General features: G+C 29.4%; 2 protein-coding genes across 3 annotated transcripts in view; both read left to right on the top strand.

Moving 5' to 3' along the window:
* The first annotated feature begins 1,894 nt into the window (after window positions 1–1,894).
* LOC136974567 (uncharacterized) lies at window positions 1,895–16,144 on the top strand. 2 transcript variants are annotated; one of them, XM_067269481.1, is made up of 8 exons: window positions 1,895–3,207; window positions 8,108–8,318; window positions 8,395–8,489; window positions 8,584–8,762; window positions 10,547–10,654; window positions 10,801–10,942; window positions 12,464–12,610; window positions 16,011–16,140. In XM_067269481.1, the coding sequence occupies exons 1-8, from the start codon at window positions 2,994–2,996 to the stop codon at window positions 16,025–16,027; spliced, it is 1,113 nt and encodes a 370-aa protein (XP_067125582.1). In that variant the 5' UTR covers window positions 1,895–2,993; the 3' UTR covers window positions 16,028–16,140. The 2 variants fall into 2 exon arrangements, with proteins under 2 accessions (XP_067125582.1, XP_067125583.1); XM_067269482.1 differs by lacking the exon at window positions 1,895–3,207 and having other exon boundaries at window positions 8,131–8,302; window positions 16,011–16,144.
* Window positions 16,145–18,860: 2,716 nt separating this feature from the next.
* The window catches only part of Polr1B (RNA polymerase I subunit Rpl135), a 49,692-nt gene continuing 42,669 nt past the window's right edge, over window positions 18,861–25,883 (top strand). The window contains exons 1-6 of the mRNA XM_067269469.1: window positions 18,861–19,039; window positions 19,196–19,273; window positions 21,480–21,539; window positions 22,707–22,784; window positions 25,164–25,283; window positions 25,361–25,426. Of these exons, the coding sequence (XP_067125570.1) occupies window positions 18,944–19,039; window positions 19,196–19,273; window positions 21,480–21,539; window positions 22,707–22,784; window positions 25,164–25,283; window positions 25,361–25,426 (498 nt within the window). The 5' untranslated portion in view covers window positions 18,861–18,943. The remainder of the gene's footprint in view (window positions 19,040–19,195; window positions 19,274–21,479; window positions 21,540–22,706; window positions 22,785–25,163; window positions 25,284–25,360; window positions 25,427–25,883) is intronic.

The raw sequence follows: 25,883 nt of genomic DNA, 5'->3' as shown, positions 1-25,883 counted from the left end.
GAAACGTTAAGAAATGCAAAGAAAAAAAAATTGGGGCTTTTTCCGTATGTATGGATGTTATTGTGTGGGGGCGCGATTTTGCTCACTCTCTTTGAAGCTTAATAATTCCTGAGCGTTTCTCGAAAATTTCTGAAATTTTACAGGGTGATTTGTGTATTGGGGAATTGATGCTATTAAATTTTGGTGGTTAAAGGTCGAGGGGGTGGGGAGATAAAGGGCGGTCGGACTTGACGATTTTACTCTTTATTAGCATTTACAACTTTTTTTTTTATAAAACCCAGCCCTACCCCAAAATTAAGCTTTTTTCCATTTTATAATAATTAAAACTATAAAACGTGTTTTTAAATACAATATCGTAACAGATGGCGCCCCAAAATTTTAAATGTCAGGAAAGTTAAGCAACTCGTTGTTGGATTTTTTTTAAATGTTATTTTAATCTTATGTACCATAAAATTAATCCAGTAGCATTTAACGATTTTTATTTACCTTCCTCGTGCTTAGAAGTTGACATTCTCTATCTATATTTTTCCTGTATTCGAATGCATTAAAAATAAATACAACCGGATTACCCACTTGAGATTTTTGATCTCAGTCTATGTTTATTCCTCAGATCCGTGTCTATCTAAATATGTTATTTATAAACTCTACATGTATTAAAAATTTGAAATTTATGTTTTTTCATTACAAAGTAAATGCGTTATACTTTCTCATTATAATAACTGCATTATAATTTATATTAATAATTAATACAAAATAAAATATTTGTTTTATTTCGGCCACATTCATAAAACTATATCCTTATCGACAGATAAACTTGACATTAATTATTGATATTTAATTGATTACGTAATTTAAATCGCAATGAAATTATTTTTTAAATAATATTACTAGAAAAAGATTTATAGCTGTAGACATATTTATGTTATTAATGTTATCTTTATTTTTACAGTTTGGATTTTGCGAAGCGTAATAGTTTTACACGTGTAACTTTTTTTTTTTTTTTTTTTTTTTTTTTTTTTTGTAAGAGTCCACGTGGCCGAGGGGCTAATAGTATGGCAAACGTGGAGTTTTCCGTTTTCATCATGTCTAATGCCTAAATAGGGGCCAGTTTCCCACAGAAAGTTCTCTTGGGAGGCTTTCCCCTTGGCATAGGCGATTTGTCTGTGTTGCGTTGACTATTCCCATTCTTATATATATAGTTATAATTATTTACTTGGTAAGAATATCAATTTTAAAACATGACGAATAGCATGCAGTAGTATATATAAGTTAATGCGCTGTGTTTTTCGAACATGTTTTTTTTTTTTTATTTATCTCACTGAAAATTGAAATTAATGTGGACTGAACAAAGTGACAAAACAATGTTACATAGTTGACAACTGCTTAACACAAACAGGACTGTCGAGCTTACATGGGTTCTGGCGTAGAGCGGGCCCTTTTTTCCTTAACGAGTCCCTTTTGCCAGTTTTTTTTTTTTTTTTTTTTTTTTTTTAATAAATGAATATACGTAAAAAGTAATCGTAATAATTTTACTTTTTTTTAGTAAAAATTACATTAATTTATAAGAGTAGGGCCCCTAAGTTTTCTTTGGGCTCGGGGACCTCTCGAAGGCCCTGAATACAAAGCAGAAATCTCATCCGACCTTTCTTTGTAGAAGAGTAACGTAGCTGCGATGTAGTGAAACGTAGTAGTGTGGCGATGTGTTATTTATCATTAAAGATATGTTGTCTCGCAGACCTGTATTTAATGATAATAATCTATATTTACTAATTCTGGATGGCTACTATTTTTAACCTATTATAGGTGACGATATAATTTCTAATTTCGGGCATTAATATACACTCTAATACACTCTAATATTTATAGAAACTAGATTATACAGGCATTAAAAAACAGCAATTGAGTGAAAAGAAAATATAAAAAGAATTGCCGGAAGGAATTTCTTAGTAAGTCTAATAAAGAATCATTGTGTATTTAACCCAATCTGCCTAGGCGTATTTTTCTATTTGACAGTATTTAAACATTGTGTTTGTTATCTTGAGAAACAGAATATTTTTCTATAATTCTCAGAAATAGTCTATAAAATATGTATTATGGGTTTAATAAACTTTACTTTCTGAGAATTCCTATTTGTTTTTTATTCCAGTAATAATTTATAACAAACAGTGCAACAGAATTTTCAACGATTTGTTTTTTATGCTTAGTTGCGTGGCAATGTTCTTTACTTTCAGGGCCCGGTTTGAACATGAGTTAAACAAGCTGCAGCTTAGGGCCTTTTGTGGGCCTCACATTTTTATATGTATCATTATTTGATAATGTGTTACAGCTTAGGGCCACAACATATCTAAGTCTAATCCCGTTTGCTTTCCTTAAAATATTTAAATAGTAAATATAAATTGACTAGAATTATTATATTTAAATATAGTACTTTTAATGTAATTAGTGTATACAGTTATTCTATCATTGTATTATTAAAATATATAATAACGTTATATAGCATAATACAATAATAATCATCTATTAGAATTAATTTAGATTATTAACTGCAATAAATCGGCATATTCTTTTACGAGCTAGGATAATCAAACAGGATGTTTATGATGCTTAAAGTTTATTGTATCTTATTTAAAAACTAACGATGACATCATTCATACATATCACGTGAAATACGTCTTCATTTAATAAATTTTGTCTCGTGAAAGGAAGAAAAATGTCATGACGTAAGATATGATCTGAGAAGAATAATTACATTTATTATCATTTAACATAAAGCTACTTTAATTTATAGTAAAATACGATTAAACTTTTTGTTTAACTTTTTAAAAATATTTCCACTAAATTTAAATATTACGAATCTGTTTTAAATAGTTTCTGAACGCGTAAAGTTGACATTCGTTGTGTTAACCACGTGCTTCGCTTTAATGTCACGTGCGCATACTCTACATTCGGGCATCTCCCACTTGTACGTGATTGTTGCTCATTGACTAATCAAGATGCTACTTGTTCTTTTTATTATTCTTTCTTTTATTGAAGAAGGCTCGTGTTTTAATTACAAATTTAACTATAAAAATTGCAATTTTCTATATCCGGTGCTGATAAATCCGAGAGAACGTTCAACAGCTCTAAAACAAGCTCAATCTACAGATCTGAATCCATTCAAGATTTCACTTTCTTCGAATGAATATCATACGGATAAAATCATTAAAGGTAAATTTATTTATTTTTTATTTCATTTATTTACATTACTTTTCTGGAAACAGCTAAATATCGCTCTATTAATATAAAGAATAATTCTTTTTGTATTACTTCTATAATTATTTAATCATAAATTATTATTAAAAGTTTAATTTTTCAGTTAGCCTATACGTCAATATAATAATGCTTTAAATAAAGGGCAAAAATGAGATCCAATATTAATTTAATTTAGAAAATCAACAGTAAAGTCAGATAAATTATATTATTAATATTATCGTTGCTAATAGCTATAAATTTATCAGAATTATAACATAAATTGGAATATTTTAGTCACATGGTTTGTCGAAAGGAAATGGCGAAATCAGAATACTGATTAATCTAATTACAAGATGATTTTTTCAGATATTTTTGCCTCTTCATCAAAAAAAGAAAACCGATTATTCTTATATCTTGAAATCACAATCCGAGATAATCCATCATTTGTTATTCATTTGTAAGTCACAGTATTTCTTTTTGATTTAAAAATACATTCAGTTTTATTTAATGTTTTACTGGTCGCCAATTCATAAGTTTGGTAGATGGATTGCGACAACACAACACATAAACGATCAACCAAGAGAGAGTGCCTTCCAGGAGGACTTTCTATGGGAAACTGGCTCCTATTTAGGTGTTAGATACTTGAAGAAAACCCGGAAAACTCCAAGTGCCAGTTCGTTGGCCAGGCGCAAACCCACGACTAGTGATCTATGATTTTATCCACTCGGCCACACGACAGTTATTCCTGTTTTGAATTTCTCCTTTCGTTAATTACATTCTCTTGACATTTTAAGTTGTCTGCAATAACTTGCATATTGTCTGAATATTGTCTGTAGCTCTTCTTGGTTATCCTTCAATATATGTTAAAACTTCTTTAATTAACAAAAATCTTTGGGGTGAGACTCCCCGACTGGTATCATTTCTTGAATTTCTTTGGCTTCTTCAATGTTCTCTTTAAAAAAATGTGCTGTCATTTTTTCCAAATATTTCTTTGAAAATGGCTTTCTAGCAATCCATTGACATAATCAATATCAAAATTTTAGCCATTCCACACACATCAACAGCTATATCTAGAACAGGCTCAAACCCAGAAAAGTCTAAAATTATATCAGGCTTCAATTAGGCCTACCTACAGATAACACCAGAGTCGATAGGTATGTTGGTCTCTCAACTATGTTCTAAAAAAGAGTTAATGTATCAGGTTGCCGACAGCCGGCGCTCGAGTCGCTTTGCGGCTGGAAGACGTTGGTTTATCCATTTGGTTAGTAGGTAGTTTTACCATTTTCAAGCATTTTTGTAACTTTTTTTCTACGAGAAAAAAAACAACAGCATGTTGAATAAGTGTTTTGTGATGGGTGTAAGTCTGGCTTCTGCAAATTTGGTGAGAAGTGACATTTTTTACACCACTTCGAATCAGTTAGTTAAGTGGAAACGTATAACTCCTCGAAAAGATTTACAACTCAAGAAAATCGTGAATATGTGACTTGCATTTTGATGAAATATTTCTGATTAAGAATTATGTACATATAATTGAGGGTAAAAGAGTTGAGATTCCCGTGGAAAATGGCAACTATTACAAGATGCTTATCTTTCGAATTTTTCCAATTGCCCGTTATTTGTCGGTTAAAGTTCCAGAACATTTAAAATTGTTTCCAGAATACTAGCATATCAACTATTATCATCAACCACTTTTCAGATTGGATAATATAAATTTAAAATAAAATTTTTTAATATATCATCTCATTTTTTAATATTTTTCAATTTTTATTTAGTTTTAAATTGAGACATTTAAAAAATTAACTCAATTTAAAACTGTTGTATTGCTACATATTTGTATGCAAGTTTTGTACATAATTTTCTCTTTCTGTATGCACCTATTTATTAAACAGATATGCTGCATTTGCATTTATCTATATTATATTTTATTGCATATCTGTGACAATATAATTAGAAAAACTATAGCTCATTTAAGCAGCACAGAAATTTAACTAAGATAAAGGCAAACTTTATTTTTTTAATAATTTATTATTTAATAATTTGGTTTGTACACCAAATTTTAATATGTAACAACTGTGTAACAACTAATTTTCAAGTTTTTGTGTATGAACGCCCGTAACTGGGCCAACGAAATTTTCCACATTTTTCACTGTTTCATGGTTAATATCGACTTCTTTATAATCATATCGATGATTTAAACCTTTCCATTCATCTGTGTACACAATGCTTCTTAAATTTACAAATTTACTAATAACCCAGTTAACACTAACTTCTGACCAGTCATTTACTTTGCATACAAAACATGAATTACTATCTCGACAAATTCCACCATCAATCTACCTGGTTCCCTTCAAAAGCCTCCCATTTTTGTTTTTACTTTTACTGACAACAGTCCCACCGTTTTCGACAATCTTTCCAGGTCATTTGGGATAAATTATACAAGGAAATCATCATAACGTGTTGTATGAAGTTAGCCCAGTAAACAGCTGTATGATTACTCACGCCAAACAGGTCATGCTCAACGTACACTCTATGCAAATTAGATGTCAAATAGAGGAAAAAATAGTTCCCCATGAAATTTTCCCGAATTTACCTTTAAAGTTCCGTCAAATGGCGAACTGCTCATCTTGCATTTTTGACATCGAAATAAAATTGAATCACGATCCTTTCGATAAATTAATTTACGACGACCATCACAATTCAGGCAATCTGCATCTCCCGGTTGCAAACCAAACTTTATGGCAAACTTAATATCTGATGAAATTCTCTTGTTAACATCAATTTCAGGAAAATCCGATTGTAAATAATAAAAAAACTTCTTTGTAGTATACTTTTGCCATGAAAACTGTTGAAATTTAACTAATTCCGCCATTACAACAATAAAAAAGAAAATATCAAATATTAACTCCAAAAAATTGTTATACAAACACCAAGAAACAAATCTTTGAAACGTAATAATAAATTAACACTAAATAAGGTAATAAAATGTTAAAAAATTAATCTAAAAATCAAAATGATATTAGAAATCCTGTAAATTATTTACAGCGACACCTAGATTAAATTAATTAGTGCCGCCATCCCGGTTTACCTAACTACACATTTACCAAAAATTATAATCAGTCCCGTCTTTTCTTACCTATAATTAAAACTCCCAAAAATATTTAAAAATGAATTCAAATTGTGAGCAAAAACAAACCATCGAATCAATTTAAAGTCCAAAATCATGAAAATGACAGTTAATAAAATTATAAATATTAGCGACATTTATGAATAAATAATGTTCAAAACCAAATTAAAATAGAATTTACAAATAGCCTTTTAAAAAGACAAAAGCACTATCTGAGTAAAAACGAGAAAAGTTATCTTTTTAAACAGTCGACTCTGGCTGTGCTTGAGCCAAACTTACACCACAAAGCGATTACAGCGCTTGAAGTGGGAGAAATATTTATTGCTCCACTTTTGTAGCATTACAGCTGTTGGTAGCTGAGAGACCAGTATATCTATCGACTCTGATACCACTCACATCTGAATGTGATACAAACTTACTTCCCTGTTGAAGGTTGCTGAAATGTTTGTTAAAAAACTAATGTTTGTTAAAAAATACTAAGGGATTTCCAAAAATAGTTAATAGTTTTTTCACCAAAATATTTCCAACACAACCTGTACTGTAAGGCCTCCTTTGACAATAAATATAAATAAACCTATATAGAATTATATTTAATGTAAAAAAATACCAGGAACTTAATAAATTCATATTTGTCTTATACATTTTTCTTATATATATATATTTTTTAATATATATTCTTATATATATTTTTCTTATATATACTTGTCGACTGAATAAGCGATCATCAATTATATATAGTTAACAAGGTTATATTTTAAAGTAAAATATATAATAGGTTTATATAATTTAGACTCATTTGTTATCTTTGAGTTCGATAACTAACATTTATAAGTTAGTTTGATAATTATTTGCTTAATCAAAATACATTTCATATTATTTAAGTTATATAAATGATATTAAGATCAGATTTTGAATATAAATTAATATCTGAATTAGATTTCTTGTTAAAAAAAGTTCCATTAAACATAATGCAGTACACGTACAAAATAAATAAATAAAAAAAACAATTATTTATTACTATTCACTTCAAATATTAATTTGTCCCCTCATTTATAAATATAATGAAGTACTGTTATTTATTTTAAATGTAAAATATTACTCTCGTTTATTTAATATCCGGTAAAGTGGCATAGGCTATATATTAGTAAATATGTAGTGAACGTATCTACATTATAGTAAATGTAATAGTAAAAATACTTTAGTAAATTCAATAAATTGTAAAATAGCTTACACTAAAATATACTTATTTCTTTTTGTATAATAAATATATTTATTCCATGAAGCAAAAATTGAATTAATGTTAGATTTTTTCCGTGTAATTTATTTTTTGTCGTCTTTGTGTAAAGTAGACCTATAAATTATAGATAACCAGAAAAACAGTATTTATTAAAGCAATAGAATTAAAAATTGGATTGGAGGGATACGAAAAAGTAACAAGTGGGCGATCTGCGAACGGAAATGCCTCCTCCCGGGTCCAGTTGGAAGCCCTTGGCAGTTTCTAGAAGAAGCTGACCCCTAGTTAGGTATTAAACGCATGAAATAAACCTGAAAAACTCCACTGGCTATGCCGTTGATCAGGCGCGAACCTGCGCCTAGTGTCGGTGGTTTTACCCATTCGGCCACTGGTGGACGTTAATTAAAAATTAAATAGTCATATGATTAATTATTGAAAAATTTAAATGTTTTTCCAATTTGCATAATTTAAAATTATTTCGAAATTCAATAAACTAATTTCTTTTTTACCAATTACAGTTACGATAAAAGGTCGAATAAATGCTAAATTTTTTATACAAATTCGTTCGTTACTGGATAATAAAACGGTTGGTTCTTTTACGAGTTGGCATGGAGGTCAAGTGGGAAATCCTCTGTGTGATTTTAAAAGTTCTGTTGGTGTTATGAATCTACCAAAATTAACGTTAAAATGGAAAGCTCCCTCGCTTCCTTTAGGTAATTTGAGAGTTGTGTAAGTAAAGAATTGGAATTACGGCATTGATCAGTTGAGACTAAACATAAATACAATATTATGTTGTTTCTTTCAGGGGTACTTTCATTTACTCTAATAAATATTGGGTTATAACTGATGGCCCGAAGATTTACGAAGGGGCGAATCGCAGATTAGTAAGGAAATTAAGAAGTAAATAAATTTATATTTATAATTTATAAGGACCGTTTGTGTTTATAGGTGTAATGTTTTTCTATTTTCATTTTCAATTATTTAAACCTCTCAGATTCCGATTGCTATAATTGCTATAGTTATACAAAAGAAGGTGAACGATGTAATTCCGCTCCTTGTGATTATATACTGAGATACGAAATAATGGATGATCGAATTGCCAAATTTGCTTTGGATTCGCCGCTTAAACCTTATTCGTATATTGGAATAGCCTTCACGAGAAATACAGAAAAGGTAAGTTACAATAATTTTCACACAGCTATTATGTTCCTATTATATTCGTTCCAAGCAGAGCTGTGCACACAGGGATTTTGGGGGTTAAATAACTCCTAGCATTTGTCAATTCAAACAGAAAGTTATTAGGCCACAACGTTAATAAAATAAAACGGTATGTTGTATAAAGCATATTTATTTTGTATCCGTTCAGTTCATCATTAGTCTATCTATTTATAATAACTACAGGATGATCGTAATCAAAGAGTGGGTGTTCAGAGCACTCTAAAAAGAACTATTGGGTAAATATCAACCAAACACTATACATAGAGCCCCGAGTATGCGGTTTTGATTTTCGGGTAAAATTTTATTTAAAAATTCAGCAACTAGAGGGAAATTTGGCTCTGTTCTGTCCCTGCTGTCTCTTTAATGTACCGATACATATTGAGTACGTTTTCTAACGAATTTTGGGATTTAAGAAGTAAACTGCAATGATTTTATTTCAACTACAGATGTGAATACAGGCAGCGCAGGATCCAATAGGTGCGAGGCCCGATTGAATTTTTTTTTTGCGGGGCCCCTCAAACTTTAAATAACAAAATTAATTAACTGTTAATTTACATATTGAAATATGTTGTTTTATTTTTAATAATAATATACCTAGATATTTATTTTTGTAACATGTACTATTTTTAAATATATAAATTTTGACGTGATGCGGGGCCCCTTCAAGCGCGGGGTTTGATTGGCACCAATCGCTCCAATCACCTAAAATCCGCCCTGAATACAGGTGTAGAATGTGAAATTGAGGATTAAACTGAGTAACCTGTCGAAGAATTATGAAGAATGTTTGCAATCGGAATGTTTGCTTTTATACCGGAAATTCGTTAAAAAGCGACATAATACACACAGTGAGGGGACAGCAGCGCTAAATTTCGCTCTAACGGTTGAATTTTGAAGTAAAACTTTTTTGCAAAAATTGAAACCTCATACTCAGGATACCAAATTATACCGGGTATACCAAATTTAGCTGAGATTTGCTCAATAAGTTAGTTCTTTTTACAGAAAGTTCTGAACACGTATTTTTTAGCTAAGATCACTTTGTACACTGTAAAAATTAATATAAAAATAATATGTATTATTTTCATATTATAAAACATTCTATAAAAATCTGTTATAAAAATAACGTTTTTAAAAAGTCCTGGGCGCGGGTCTTATTTTAAGGAATCTTTAGAACTTTTCAGCTTTAATTATAAAGAAACAGGTCTGTATTTGGAAATTTATTATTTATTCATCATTTACATTGTAATTTTGATTTTAATTTGATTAATTTTAAAATATTTAGCCTTAATTTAAAAGTATACATTTATTTATGAGTGATTACATTTATTTAATGAACCTATCACTAAAAACAGAAATGAAATGTTATAATCGATTCAAATACATTTAATATATTTAAAATTTATTTTCAACTCTAAAAAATCTTAAAATTAAATAGTTTTATTTTATTATTCTATAAAATAAACACGACCAAAACTTGATTTAGCGCTATCGTTTATTCGCTTCGGAAATTGGCACTAAATTGAATGTGGCATTAAAATGAAATACCTCATGCAATAAGAATTGTATAAAATAATAGAATTTACACACAAGTTTAAAGTTTGGGTTTGAAAGTAGTGCGATTTGGTGTCATAATATCGTTTACTTAATAAATAAATAATTATTATTTGTAATTATTAATCGATTGTGTAATTTTGTTAAAATTAATTACGTAATTAATTTTAAAATATTATTTTTATTGATAGCCGTTAGATGAGATGACGATGTTAATTTGTGCTCACTTAAAAGAAGATAAGATGCGTGTTGAATCGTATCCTTCGATAAACGACGAAATATTCTTGGACAAAAAAAAAGTATATTTCATTTATAAATTAAATAGACTTTAATTTTCATTTTTTAATATTTTATATATTTTTTAAAATTTTTATTTAATAAATTTATGCAGTAGCAAAATTTTATTTTTCTTTTTAAAAATTTTACTCGAATTTTTCTTTAATAGTTTACTAACCATCAATTTGACGTTCTCGTAAACAAACGAATGATCTTTACTTTCGATGTTTCATTAAATAGTAAAAGTGGATATGTTGGTTCACATTCGCTTATTTATTTTCTTTACTTCTGGGGAGAAGTTGATAACTCAAGTAAGTGATTTAAACAATGCTCAAAATAATAATAATTTATAATATAAATTAATTGAATACGATGTTTTATTTTTAATTGTAAATCTATTTTCAATTTATGGACACTGGGTAGCACGACAAGTCAATTAATGTTAAAATTTAAATTTAAAAAAAAATTTAAAAAGCATTGATATAAAACAAAAATTAATGAAATTACTAAAAAACAAAATAAATTTAAATTCGATTAACTTTTGTGCGAAACAACACAATAACAATTTCTGTAGTTAAGTCGCGAAAGAAAAAAATCTAGCAACGAGTTGTGTAACTTTCCCGGCTTTTATGAGATTTTATTTTAAAAATAACATTTTTATTATTAATTAAATAACTAAAATTGTATGTGGCGCCATCTGTTATGAGATTTCGGTATAAAAACTTTATATATTTTCAATTATTGTAAAATATCAAAAGACTTAATTTTGAGAGTAAAGAATTTTGAGAGTAGAGATGAGTTTTTATAAAATTTATCTCTACTCTCAAAATATAAAACACTGTAAATGCTAACAATAAGTAAAATCTTGTATGTTTTTTGGATCTTAGCATAAAGTTGCTATTGAGAACAAATCATACAGGAACACTCCTTTTGATGGAAAAAGTAGATTTATTTTCTGTAATTTACAACGGCTATTCATTTTGAGCTCTACTTCCCTCTTCAGTCCTTACCTTATTATGTATATCGGTAAAAATAAAAATAATTATAGTGACAGCTGGAATAAATAACTAATTATTAAAACTGTAAAAATAAAAATATTTTAGTTAAAATGTATAAAAAATTCAACTAATAAAGGTAGTAAAACCAAAACCAGTTTTTATTGGTTTTATGGGTTTTCGGGTTTTCTTCACGTGTCTAACATCTATATAGGGGCCAGTTTACCATAGAATGTTTGGTTTTCTCCGGGTCGGAAAAAATCTCCAATATAATTAATTTTCTATAAAATAAAAGTCGAACTATTGTTATTTTTTCATTTATTTTATTCGTATATGACCATGAGCGACATGCCACCTGGGTAGTCTTTTTATGGGAAAGTGACCCTTATTTAGGTTTTACTAACGTGAAGAAAACTCAGAAAATTCCACCTGCCCAGCCTATTGGCGAGGCGGTGTGTGGTGGTTTTATCCACTCGACCACTGGTAGGTCTTACCATAGAAAATCTTTTCGTGAAACATTCCCTTGGTGATCTGTCGTGGGAATCGCCCGTACTGCGTTGCCTTATTCCATTAAACCTCTTTTGGATCGACTCGGAAATTTTCATGGATGAACTAGTGATGGATCATCCTTCACCATAAGAAGGGTTTTTTTTCCCTGATCTGCATCGTGATCATGGCTGAAGCCATGATCACGATGCAGATCTGACCGAATCCATGATGAACATGGAGCATAGTAAGAAATGAACTAGAGAAGTTTAATAATTATAATCTATCGGTACTAAAAATTATCTTTTAATTTAATCACACTACTTATTTATTATCCTTTCTATTTTTAAGCATTTAAAGTGATTTTACCAAAGAAAGAAAAAGTTGGAAAATTATTTGAGAATTTTGTTACATGTAAATTTCCAAGAAATCTTTCAAACTATTCAGTTGATTCTCAAAATTTATTAACGTGTTACTTGTGGATTGTACTATTTGTCTGTAAGTATTCATTTAATATCTTTATATATAGCATAAGTTGCAGACTACTCATCATTCATAAATGTGTTTTTTATGTTTTATTATATTATAATATTTATTATAAAATAATTTTATAATGTTAAAATAAAGTTAAGGATATTTCAGTATCAACTCAACTGTAAAATTATATCTGAAATTTGTATTTAATCGTTAAAAAATGTAAAAGTTTTTCTGGATAATTGTCATTTGCAAATATAGAATTAAACAAAATACATTGTATGAAATAATAAAAAATTATGTTAATATATCATTTAACATTTTACAGCTCTATCTCTATATATCTACATTTTTTAATGTTAAAAATCAATTAAAAAAATAAAATAAAATAAAATAAAGATCAGCATCTTATAATTGTGTTGTCTCTAAGACAAAGGCAGCAACATTACGTAGTTTGAATATAGTGAATTAACGATTTCTAATAGGATAAGTTTCAAATTCTGTAGACGAATTTCACTTTAAAACGAAAAATTCGTTATAATAGGGATCAAAAGAATAAAACAGCAGTTTCAGTATTTTTACGCTTATTAAAATTTAAATAGGCATGAAAAAGAAAAGGGACACCATAGCACTGCTTTTTTCAGGCACTTCGAGTTGGTATAGATGTCGTAGACGAATTGGAAAATCCGGCTCATTATAAAGGCCGCCATCATTTTACAATGAGCCTGGCAAATTCGAAAATCACCTTCTATTTGCTATTCAGTCTGACATTTCTTAGGCGTTTTGCAATCAGCCCACTGAGCTTTAGGCAATTAAGAAAGTGAACTTCAGTTTGTCACGTAGTTACGAAAAGAAAAAGTTTATTATAAAACAGTTTGCTCAATGTGTTATGAAAGTTATACTGTAGAAAAAGTAATAATGTTTATCTTAATGTAACTGCCTATATGGCTTTTTTAAAACTCTTTTCTGCCCTACGGGCAATAAAACAACCTTTTAAGCAAGCCCGTTATGGGTTTGGCAGCCCACATGAGCGGCCGGTGGTAAGGGACGAGACCTGACATATCCGAACGTCTCCACCCGAAAAAATTCCTGGTATTTTTCAATCCGTTCAGATTGAACCCTGGGTTCCCTAGAGCGGTAGACTACTACCCTTGCCGCTCGGTCATCTGGCTGTTGCCTGTATTGTTAAACTGAAGTCCAACACTAGGATAACTTTATTACGATTTCATTTTTGGCTGTCTGCGTGTAATTGGTTCAATGGTTCTTCAGTTTCTCCATAAAGACAGTTGTATTTAGAATTTATCAACTCCTGCTGCTACTAAAATCTTTATTTTGTTTATAAAAAATCTAGCAACGAATTGTGTAACTTTCCCGACTTCAAGTTTGCAACATGCTCTTCTTTCCGACTCCATTCGCCAAAAGTTATGTTGTTCCAGACTTTGTCCCCCTTTATAGAAAAATTTCCTAGAACAAAATCTAAATCTACTAAATGCATATTTTTATTTATGTATTTATTTTGGCTAATAATTATTTAAAATAAAATTGTGTATGACGCCATATGTTATGAGATTTTATTAAAAAATAAATTATATATTATTAATTATTTATTATAAAAAGGCGAAAGGATTAATTTTGGAATTGAAATGAATGCCTTTGAGTTTTTAAGAAATTGTAAAGGTCAATAATAAGTAAAATTTTCATTAAGTCCGACTTCACTCGAGATGTGACACGTACCGGTACATACATATCCACGAAATTTTTCCCCGTTTTTCTGTTTTTACTTTTTGGGTCCAGGGGTCTCAAAATATCGAGATTTGCAAAAAATCCAGAGGGTCAAATTTGACACAATTCTAATATTTTCCCGTGTTGAAAACAGACAGGAAAGTAATAATCAGCTTGATGTCTAGAATAATCAAAACTGAAAAATTATTGTGCAGACTGAAGAGCGATTTAGTCTTGAAAAGTTGTAAACTTGGTGTAATTTTTATAGTTGATTTTATTTACTTATTAATTGTTAAGAAACAACCATCTATACAATTATAGTTAGGAAACGGCATTGTCGAAGATGACTTATTTTCTAACAATCCAAAACTAGATGTCTCTTGTATGACATGAACACTAGAACGGTCAAATGACATTTGGCCGATTTGATAAAGATATATTTAGAAAAATTTGTGGCCATAATTGATAAAGATACGAACGTTAATTAAATAAGGTTTTGGCGGAATGCCATTTTGTGGCCGATTTTTTCGGCTATATTTGACAAAAATAACTTGACTAACGAAAATATTGTTTAACATCAAATTATCTAATGCTATTTCAAAGAGCACGAAGATAATTAGTGGCGACGAACAACCAAACAGATCAAAGAATACTGAATATATTTCGTTAACAGCATCATCATCATTATCAATTATTATCTGTTAATGATTTCTGTTACAATGTTGACAGAATGTTGGACGATTTTATGAACAACGAGCAAGATGTGCAAATATCAAAGAAAATGCTAACGTTGTGCCTATTTGCATCATTAATTGCATAAATCTTGTTCCATTTTCTTTGATGTTTTTTTCTACGTATTGGATCAAGAAGGGAATATTTGTACTTTATTCATTTAATTTTTAATATTTTAAGGTTTAAATATATTTACTTTTACTTATTCCAAAACAAAGAGAGATTTTTAGTGGAATTTTCTTTTCTTTAATATAATTCATTCAATGATAATTCAAATCTTAATTCTTATATATATATAAGGAACATTTAAATATTGGTCAATAATTACAGTAGATCATCAATTATCCGACTCAATGGGGACTGAGGTTGGTCGGATAACTGAAAAAATGGATAACCGAGAAGTATGAAAAAATACATTATTAGTATAGTGTATTAGTATATTAGTATATCCCACGTAATAAGCATATTAGTATATCGCTATTAACCTACTTCGCGTTGAATTTTCATCGATGTTAAGCCTAACAAAATTTTTTTTAAATAATAATCATCGTTAAATTATTTCTTTATTTTGCACAAAATACAGAAATAATGGAAAAATTGAAAATTAAGCCTGGTTTAAATACTGGCTTCTCTTTCATGGTCGAGCCAGTGTTGCCAGCTAAAACACGCAAAAATTTAACAAAAATAATATTAAAGTAGCCGAGACATAGCCAAATGTTGTAGCGCCACATCACCAGCGGACATTTGAATTTGCCGACTAGAACGCGGTCGGTTAACCGATATGACGGTTGATCGGGGGTCGGATAATCGATGCTCTACTGTATATATATACAGTAGACCCCCTATAACACGGTAGATACGTTCCGTGTTATATGAATCTGTGTTACAGGGAGTCTACTGTATATATAATATTTAAATGAATAAGTAAAAATTAATTTTTCAAATTTTAAACGTTTCTCATTCTTTGCAGATTTTACTAATTTCTAAGAATAACTGAAGAAAATAAGAAGATTGTTTCAGTTTTTAATAAATGTTGTTATATAAAGAATGCTAAATAATTTTAAATATTTTTTTACTTGATTAATAAATTTTATTACACAACATAACAAATAAAAGACATTTAGTTAACTTATAAATTGATTAAAAGTTTTATTAAAAACTTCATTATTTTTATTCAAACTTCTATTTTAATTAAAAAACTGATAAATTTTAACTACAGTTGAGAACTTTTTAATATGTAACTTTATATTATAAATAATACATTATATAATTTTTTTTTAAGATATGAAAAATATACACGGATATGCGTATTTAATTCTCTTATCTATACTTAGCATTAAATGTAATTGATTAAAACCTTTATTAAATTTTACCTGCTGTATTTTAATTCTATTTTATTTAATACTAGCTTTATTACTACTACTTAGGACAAAGATAAAAGATTTATATATAATTTTGAATTTACTTTTATTCCTTAAAAATACCTTATAAATAATCAACTCTTACGTTTAATTTTCTAACAATCTAAAACTAGAGGTATTGTATATAATTTTCTATTATATACAATACATTTACACTTGTTAATTTTGTAGAGCGTTTTGATAAACAATATTTTTTGTTTTTCCCTCTGGCACACATACAAATATTTTTCAGAACTTATGACTCTAGAGCAAGTTACGTATAGCTGGTCATAAGAAAAGCATGGACTTTCCAAGTTAACTCCAATCACTTTTAATGATTGTCCTTGCACTTTGTTTATAGTCATCTCAAAGGCAAATCTTACTGGAAACTGTTGCCGCTTAAATTGAAATGGCATATCCATGGGTGTAAGGATCCCACGTGTAACCGTGGATTCCCTCCCCTGTAGGTTCGTTGTCCCACGAATACCACACCGCTATAATAGAACAATAATCTTTAATTGACTACTGGTACAGGACATGCATTATGGGAGCTCAATTCCATTCCACAAAACGAAATCTTCCTATTCCTTTGTCTTTGTCGACAGAACCCCCCCCCCAAAAAGTCTGTCCTCAACAGCTTTTTTCTGTACTTTCTCTTTTCCCATTTTTTTCAACATCCTTCACAACTGTCTCCTTTCAAATTCCTCATTCCTATTCCTTGACCTCCGGGCGTTTCCAGTCATAAATCGGGGAGTAAATTCTGATATCACTTACACCCCCGCCGCAAGATAAGTGTTAGGATGCTAACCCAAACACGGATTTGGACTAAACCTCCCCAAAAAAGAAATATCAGAATTGAGCTCCCAAGAATTTCCATACCAACAACACACACGATACATATTTGGCGGTTCCTTCCAAACAAACACATAAATTGTGTCGCATACTAATATCCATGTGTTTGCAATTCTCTCTGAAGAGGAAATTTACTAACGATGTCAAAAATACAAGTTTGTCTTCCATTCCTTAAAGAAGTCTCGAAAGACCGTCAACATTATTCAACTGAGCTTCAAGACAATGTTTGACGTTAATATTGTGCTTTCGTAGTGCCAATGCCCAACGCTGCAACTTCGATGATTGCTGTGCACTTTTATGACCCAACAGTGATGGTAGACCATGACTGTTGGGTCTGAGTCAAGTTTTGGCTGGCATAGGGTATTGGATATATCTTTCCCTAAAATCACTGTCATAAGCAGGCAGAAATTCTAATTTGCGATGCATCGGTTTGAATTATAAAAGGTTGTTCAATTACTGGTGTATAAAATGCTGGTGCTTGCATTAAGGCTGTTTTAAGAAGACGGAATGCACTATCATAAATTTTTGTCTAACAAGTAAGGCAAGCTATCCGGAACCTTTCTTTTAGTAAGTTCCGTGAGTGGGTAGACCACTGTCGCGTAGTCGGTATGTACAGTACTCTCCATACTAGTTACATAAACCAAAGACTCTTCCTTAGTTGTTCTTGGTCGTGGGTACGGGTAACTATGAGATGACTTACACTTTATCAGGTCCGTTCGATGCTTCCCTGAGCCGATGACGTGTCCAAGATATTTGATCTCGGTGGGCAATCCAGTTCCACTTCTAGAACTGGAATTGTTGGAACTGTTTCGAGGAACTATCTAGAATATATTTCACCGAATGGAACCAACGAATAGAAAACATTATTCCCCTGTATGTGCAAACGGAATAGAGGAAGTAACACATGAAATCGCATTACTCTCAAGAGTATAGTAATAAATAAAAAGTTTTTTGATTGTTTACAATTTATATATTTGTCATAATTATAGATTACTAACAGAAAAAATAATTATAAACTGTAATAAAATATAAAATTTTCAAATATTTTTATAAATTTAAAATAATCAAAACTAATTTCATTATTATTAAAAACTCGTAGAATAGTTTCGTTTAGTCCAAGTTGAAATCAGATACGCGTTCACTGTTCCGTAAAAAACTGTATTCATTCTATGGACAAATGACTAAGAGGTTAAAATTACCGCTAAGGGGAATCCGGAATCGAATCCGGACGGGTTGAAAAATATCAGGAATTTTTCGGTTATGTCGGGTCACGTTCCTCACCATCCGGCCGACTCATCGTTCACTTGGCCGAACCCGTAATAGGTTTGCTAAAAAAAAGCATTTTTGGGGGCCATACGACCGAAAAAATAATAAAAAAAGTGAATAGTTAAAAATGTATAAAAACACACTAATTAAAAAATGAATACTTTTATTAAAGTTAGGTTTAAAAATGTAACAAAGAATTAATTATTATTTAAAATGATTAATTAATCGGTTTTAAATTTTTTTGATGTTATATCATTTATGGCTTTAGCTGGCAACTTGTCCATACTCCACGTTTAGTTTATGACATTAACCACGTGTATTTTGTTCAAATTTCAATGCGAAAAAGTCGAGTTTTTTCGTTGAAAACTGCAAAGGCTTATTGAAAATGGAAGAGACACTATGGGATAAAATTCCTTTATATCCAAGTTTGAAAAATGTTCAAAAGCAAGATTTCTGGAAACCGAATGAAACACAATATAAGGTATTACATTGCTAAATTTCCATTTCGTTAGTTATATACTTAACAATAACTTGCAAGATGTTATAATATTTGATAATATACACTTTTCTACTTTAACGATGTATTATTTTACCATAAAATTTTATTTCTACAGTAGTATAATTTAATTATTTTCAGTTACTTCAAGATGTAAGTAGAGCCCATATAGAATCCTTCAATTTTATCACAAGATTAGGACTTTATAAAGCGATTGAGGTAATTTATTAAAATTTATTTATTTCAAGTAATAAGTTTAAGTTTAAATGTTAAATTATTTTAAACAGTGAGTTATAATTTAATCTTAATTTGACTAAAGAAATTTAAACCGATAGCTGTATTGATAAATGTTGTGATTGATTGATGCATGTAATTATTCAAATATAAGCTTACACGTGACATTAAAATAAAGTTAGCTAATTAATATTGGTAAAAGTCCATCCTTACTTCATGAGGCATTAAGGTAAGACTTTTACCTTAATGCCTCATGAAGTTCATTTCTCCCTCCCAGAAAAATATGTTAAGTTTATATCACAAAATAAAGTACAAAAGTTATACATGGTGCTTTAAATTCCAGCAACATATTTTAATTTCAAATCACAAACATTTTTGGTTATGCTAAATGACTTTCCTCTTCTTCCTTCCCTCTATCCCACTTTATTCCATACCCCCCTTTTCCTCCTTTTTTCCTTTCCTTCTCAGGCTATGTCTTTAAGTGTGGCCTGGCTCTCTCAACTAACTGTATGTCTTTGTATTGGATATTTAGGAATAATCCCAAGAAATAAGTGGCCAGGATATGATACTAATCACATTATCCTCTTGCACTGCTAAAAAGAACTAATAAAATTCTAGGATCTTGCTTCCTAACTATTGAATTTGCTGTATATTCAGAATTAATTTAAATGGACTTTATTTTCTGTCCATGCAGAATTTGCTTGATGGACTAAAACTTATAAAGTAATGGGGATTGAAATATGATTTGATCAATAAAGTCTCTAAATATAAATGTTATCAAAAATAATTGGAATGCATTAGAGATTGATGTTTTAGTCTTTGATGAAAGCATGACATGACAACATTGGCACCAGCAGCACTGTCAAGTTATGATGATAAATTTTACTCCTCCTAGAGGTTTTTTTTTTTTTTGAAAATCATGCTAGTAGCATAAGATGCCAATGTAAATTCTGTATTACTGTGAAAAATTATCACATTACTTATTAAAATTAGTTTCTTAAAACAATTTTTGGATCTATGTTTATATGACAGGGATGGTTATATGTGAGATTTGGGATTTATTAAATTAATTAACGTGAGAATTTACATTATTTCTTATGTATTTTTTTCTCAGCAGGAAGTTACATTAGTTGTTTTTCAAGAAAAAAGAAATCAACTTCCTTTCCCACAGGACCTTATCTGCAATTCTGACCACCATCTGTATTTTTACCCCCTCTACACATCATTGTACATCCCGTTGTAACCGTGGATCCATTTTATGCTATTGGTCAGAGAGCCTGATAAAAAGGTAGTTTTCTTGCTTTTCTGGGCAGTCTACAAAAGTAACAGATTTGCCATAAGAAGACGGTCGTCATCCAAAGAATCCCTCATCCACATATTTAACTTGTGCACTATCAGTTCCCGCCAAGATCTTCAGCCTCCTCACTAATCGTACACTGCAGTTTTCCCATTGCATCAACGTTACATTGCTGACCAAGAATCTATGCAAGTCATACAAGTCTAGATAGTATACAATTTTATATGTATAAACTCTCTTTCATGCGAAGAAGTTAGGGTTTATTATTCTCTTGATATATATTTGTATTATATTTGTTAGTTCTCATTAAATTTTGTTTGTTATTTAATAATGGTCTCATCTCTGAATTCAGCTCCATGTCAACATCTTATCCTACGGTCCCTCCCACTCGGAAAAATCTTTGAATCTACTTATTAGCGTGCCTAACACTATATTTAGGTTGGTGTCAGTCCTGACGGTCAAACTAATTTAGAGATTCAGGCAACATTATATATTTTAAGCCATCCTACGACTCTGCGGGCAAGTCTTATGGACTTGTCAATTAAGTGGTAGAAATTATCTTCTACCCCGGGTTCCCCACACTATATATAGAGAGGAATATCACCAAAGTTTGACTCTTACCTCTTATTACTTCTAGACCCTTATACAGGAACTGTAATAAGGGTCTCTAGAGCTGCTGGAGTTTGACTATCATGATTATATGATAATTCTGTAATAATAAATTAATTGTTTACATTTAAAACATTTTTTTGTAGCAAATAATTTATAATCAACATTTTTATCTTTGTAATGTAATGATTTCTCATGTATAATGATAAAATAACATTATTTAGTAGCAATTTATACAAATTAAGTTATTTTAATAGTTTTGCTAATTTTATTTTTACTTCTTAGAATATTCCACCAGTTGAATATGAATTGCCAAATGGTGATAGAGTTAAACTAGAGATAAAAGTAAGTTGTTTTTAACATATGTTTTTAATCTAAAATTTATGAATAGTAAATTCTAAGTTAGTTATAAAAATTTTGAGAAATATATACATATAAAATAAATTTAAGTTGTAATTTATGAATTAAATTAATGAATTGTCAAATTATTTGAAGGATATGGCAAGTTGGTTTATTTCTAATATCAGAACAGACTTGGGTATTTGAAGATGAGACAATAAAGAACTTGAAAAATATTTCATCAAAATAAATATCTGATTTCTGAAATCTTAACTATTTGTTTTTTTGGATTTATGCTCCTGTGAAGTCATTTGTATAGCCACAGATTATTCAAAATATTTTTGAAAATATTTGGTTGTGTATTAGAGCAGCACCACACATTTAGTTATTCACTGAATGTTGAGAAAACATTTGGCCAGTACCAAGTAGTGTGAATGATTTACTTGTTACTAATATTCTGTGTTTGTTACTTCCAACTGCTTGTTATAATGTGCCAAATCAAAGGGGACAAACAGACAATTATTTGGCAGTTGGCAAATAGTGAATGTGTGGAGTTGTCTTAAGAAAGTTAAAACTATCCAATGTAGATATGCTCTAATCACACCTCAATTTTTCAGATTGTAGTTTTTAAGGTAGTTTCACATGCTTTGAAACTTTAAGAAACATTTTTTCTGATTCCAAATTGGTGCTAACAAAACTTAAAAGCAGAAACTTTGAGCATTCCGAAATTAAATACTGGCATTCCTTGTATAACATGGTAGTTATGTTTTGAAAAAGTGCCGTGTTATGTGAATTTGTGCTATACAAAACAAAGAACTAATGCAATGCAGAAGTTTTTAGCTGCAGTACACACACTCACCCACATAAGCTGTGACATAATATATATATATATTTAAAATATATATATTTATATTTTTTTAAACTATATTTTTTTTCATCTTTACATCAGTTCTGTGTTTTGTATGTACTCATGATGAGTGATGTGCATAATGATTGTCTAATGTAAGAAAGATAAATTTTAATTATTTTGAGCAAAAGCAAGAAGTGTTGCAGTTCTTTTAATTTTAGAAATATGTAAAAATTAATTGTAAATTTCTGTTTAATTGTAATTATATTTTAAAAAGTTTAAATATTTTGCAGTTAATATATTTAAGGTTTATGTTGTTTTTAAAGGATGCTTCTATAGGTTATCCCAATATATGTGGAGCTAATAATTTACATGCAGTATCATTACAATTATATCCTTCTGAGGTAAGAAATTTTTTTCAGTTAATTTTTAAAATAAGTTTTACATTCTAAAAATAACTGAAAATTCGAATATATAGTGGAGCCTTGCTTAACGAGCATAATTCATTCCAGAGTCTTACTCGTTAAGCAAAACAATTTTTCCCATAGAAATGTGATAATGCATTCCACGCCAAAAAATGCTCAAATATTTTATGTATAATGTTTATTCAAAAAAAATTGTACAATATACACTGTTAAGGAGTGTGAATTATCATCATCTTTTCTTCTAGCACAGAATGAACCATCCTGGAATGAGAATTTGATTTGCAGAAAAAAAAAAATCACAGCTAATATGTTTGATAAACACTCCAAACGATATGCCAAATTCTTGAGTTATGTAAATGCTATAATTAAATATTAGAAATTAATTAATTTGACTAGAGATAGGCAATTATTATGTTTCCATCTCGTATTAAATTTAATAATTATAAATAGTGAATTTTTAATTCAGATGTTTCTAAAATTTAATTTGGAATCAGCCATTAAATTTAATGACCCAAGAATTTGGCATATTGTTTGGTGTGTTTATTATATAATGGGCTATGGTTGTTCATGTTTATAAGTAATATATGTGAACACAAGTTTGGAAAAATATGTGATCACAAACAACACTAAGATGCTAGTGGAACGAGTGCTAAACACAGACTGATGGAGCATGCTGCATGCGCTCAATTTGGGACTTTCCCTCTCCTCGTCACTTGTTATGTGAAATATCGCTCGTTAAGCGAGGCAAATTTTTACAATTTGTTTTGCTTGTTATGCGAAATGCTTGTTGTGTGAGGTGCTCATCAAGCGAGGTTCCACTGTACTTGACATCTTGAATACAGCCATGCAATAGATTTTCTTTTCATTCTTATAAGATATCAATAGTATTTGGTATTTGCAAACACTGCAAACATAAACATTGTACTGATCCAAGAAAAGGTAAGATTTACCCAGTCCTTGGTCTAGATATGAGCTTTAAGCATGACTGTTGAATTAAAATTGATTCAGGATTCAGTGGTGAAACTAGATAAAAAGGATTCTCTCTTAAAATTGCCAAGAAATTGAGCATTGCAATGACAGATCTAATGATCAACCAGAGAAAAAGTTTATCACTGGATTTATGGATTTGTGTCTTTTTCCAAAATTTTCACTTAGCAAAACATTCAAACTGATATTTAGTGTGGAATGTATTGTACTTGAGTTTTGGTTTATCTGGTTATGATTTTATATAGGTGATTTTGTTTTGTAATTGTTGGGAATATAATATTTTATATAAGTTATTTAGTTTTGATTTTGTTTATTATTTTGCATTGGATACCTGATACTTTATATTTAGCACTGAGCGCACATGTTTATTTAAACTATACAGTATTCTATCTACATTTATTATTTATTTATATTCAATGTATACAAACTTTAAATTTAGTTTTTTGTGTTGTTATTATGTTGTTGAGTTTTTTGAAAATATTTTTATAACTACTGATAAAAGCTGTCTGACTTTTTATACCTTCAATTTTTTTTGTATGGAAACAAAGTTGAAACTTCAGCCTGCAATGATCATGAACTAATCAAAAGTTGTGGCAACATTAAACAAATTTTACTTCTTCAAGAGATATAATAACAAGTAAACTTCTTAAGAGTACTTTTGTCCAATATAAGCAAGTTTTTTTTCAGTCACACCTTCAAACAACAAGAACATTTGGACAACATAGCTTTAATTTAACTGTCTTCTAAAAGCTGGAATTTTTGGTTAAATTATACAAACATCTAAAAGTGAGTTATCTGTTTTGTTGTTGGATGGCTTCTAACCTGAGGCAGGCCTGTAAATCAGGCCAAAAACATTTGTTCAGTGTGTAAAGTTAATGCTGGAAACATATGAAAAGTGTGTTTGTATAATTTGAACATATATTTGTTAAGAATGAAATGATGTGTTCTTTGAATGTTTCTGTTCTTTCTGTTTAAAGTTGCAACTGAAGAGGCCTGCATATATTAAGTGAAAATACTCTTGAAAAGTATATTTGTGTATATCTCTCTCTCAACAAGAAGAAATAAAATTTGTTTAACATTGCCACAACTTTCAGTTAGTTCATAGTTGTATTTGTCTGTAAAATAAGTTTTAAATTCTCATTCTCATACAAAAATACATGTTTTTTTTACAAATTAAATTTAAATTCAATAGGAATATATAGATATTCCTATTTAATTAATTTCTAAACTACAATATTAACTAAATTAATTTTAACTAAGAACATAATAAAAAAACACTGTTTATCCGCAATTATTTAATATTAAATAATTGTGGCTAAATGATGGAAATTAATTAAATTTATATTATAATAAAAATTTAAATATTTTTAGTGTAGAGCAAGTGGAATTACATATAAAAGTAAACTTGAAGTCTCTCTCCAATGGAGTAAAAATGGAATTGTTCAAGATGTTGTTACAAAAAATATTGGAGAAATTCCAATAATGGTTAAAGTGAGTTAATTGAAAATTAAACATTTATTAAAATATTTTGCATTTTATAAATACAAAAACTGCTGAACTTTTTATAGTCAAATGTGTGTAATCTTTCCAAATTAACACCAAAACAATTAATTGAAAAAGGAGAAGAGGAAGAAGTGAGTATCATTTTTTTTGTTTTACTATTATTAAAAATTAGATAATTACTTTTTAAAAAATATTGTAATCATTTTTTTTACTGGTATTTGTTTCTTCAGTATATAATGCTAAATATTTTTAAGGAAAATTTTGAAAAATAAAATTGATTGTTTTGAAAGTAAAATAAATGAATTGATTTAATTAATTATAATTTTAGTCAATAGCTATTTTATTTTTTTCACCTCAAGAATCTGTACATCTGAACTGCACAACTCCCTGCACTGGTATAATGGGGTTGTTACAAGCTCATTTAAAGATTGATTCACCATCATCATGTTAATTTTGTGCTTGAATTTCAGACTTCAATTGATATCTCATCTGTATTTTTTATACAATATTTATATATCTTAATTCTTATAGATTAGTATTTTCTTTATTATTATTATTATTACTTCTTGATCTGACTCTCTCATAGCA

Source organism: Centruroides vittatus, unplaced genomic scaffold (genome assembly GCF_030686945.1).
Source record: "Centruroides vittatus isolate TY-2023 unplaced genomic scaffold, ASM3068694v2 contig_350, whole genome shotgun sequence".
In the NCBI taxonomy this organism is placed as follows: Eukaryota; Metazoa; Arthropoda; class Arachnida; order Scorpiones; family Buthidae; genus Centruroides; species Centruroides vittatus.
Note: the sequence above shows the minus strand (reverse complement) of the source record. Positions and strands in the feature narration are given on the sequence as shown.

Excerpts from the sequence above, each read along its gene's own strand:
- LOC136974567 (XM_067269481.1), top strand. The coding sequence starts at position 2,994 with ATGCTACTTGTTCTTTTTATTATTCTTTCTTTTATTGAAGAAGGCTCG. Across the intron at positions 3,208-8,107 it reads TACGGATAAAATCATTAAAG|TTACGATAAAAGGTCGAATA; the intron begins GTAAATTTATTT and ends TACCAATTACAG. Across the intron at positions 10,943-12,463 it reads GGGAGAAGTTGATAACTCAA|CATTTAAAGTGATTTTACCA; the intron begins GTAAGTGATTTA and ends TCTATTTTTAAG.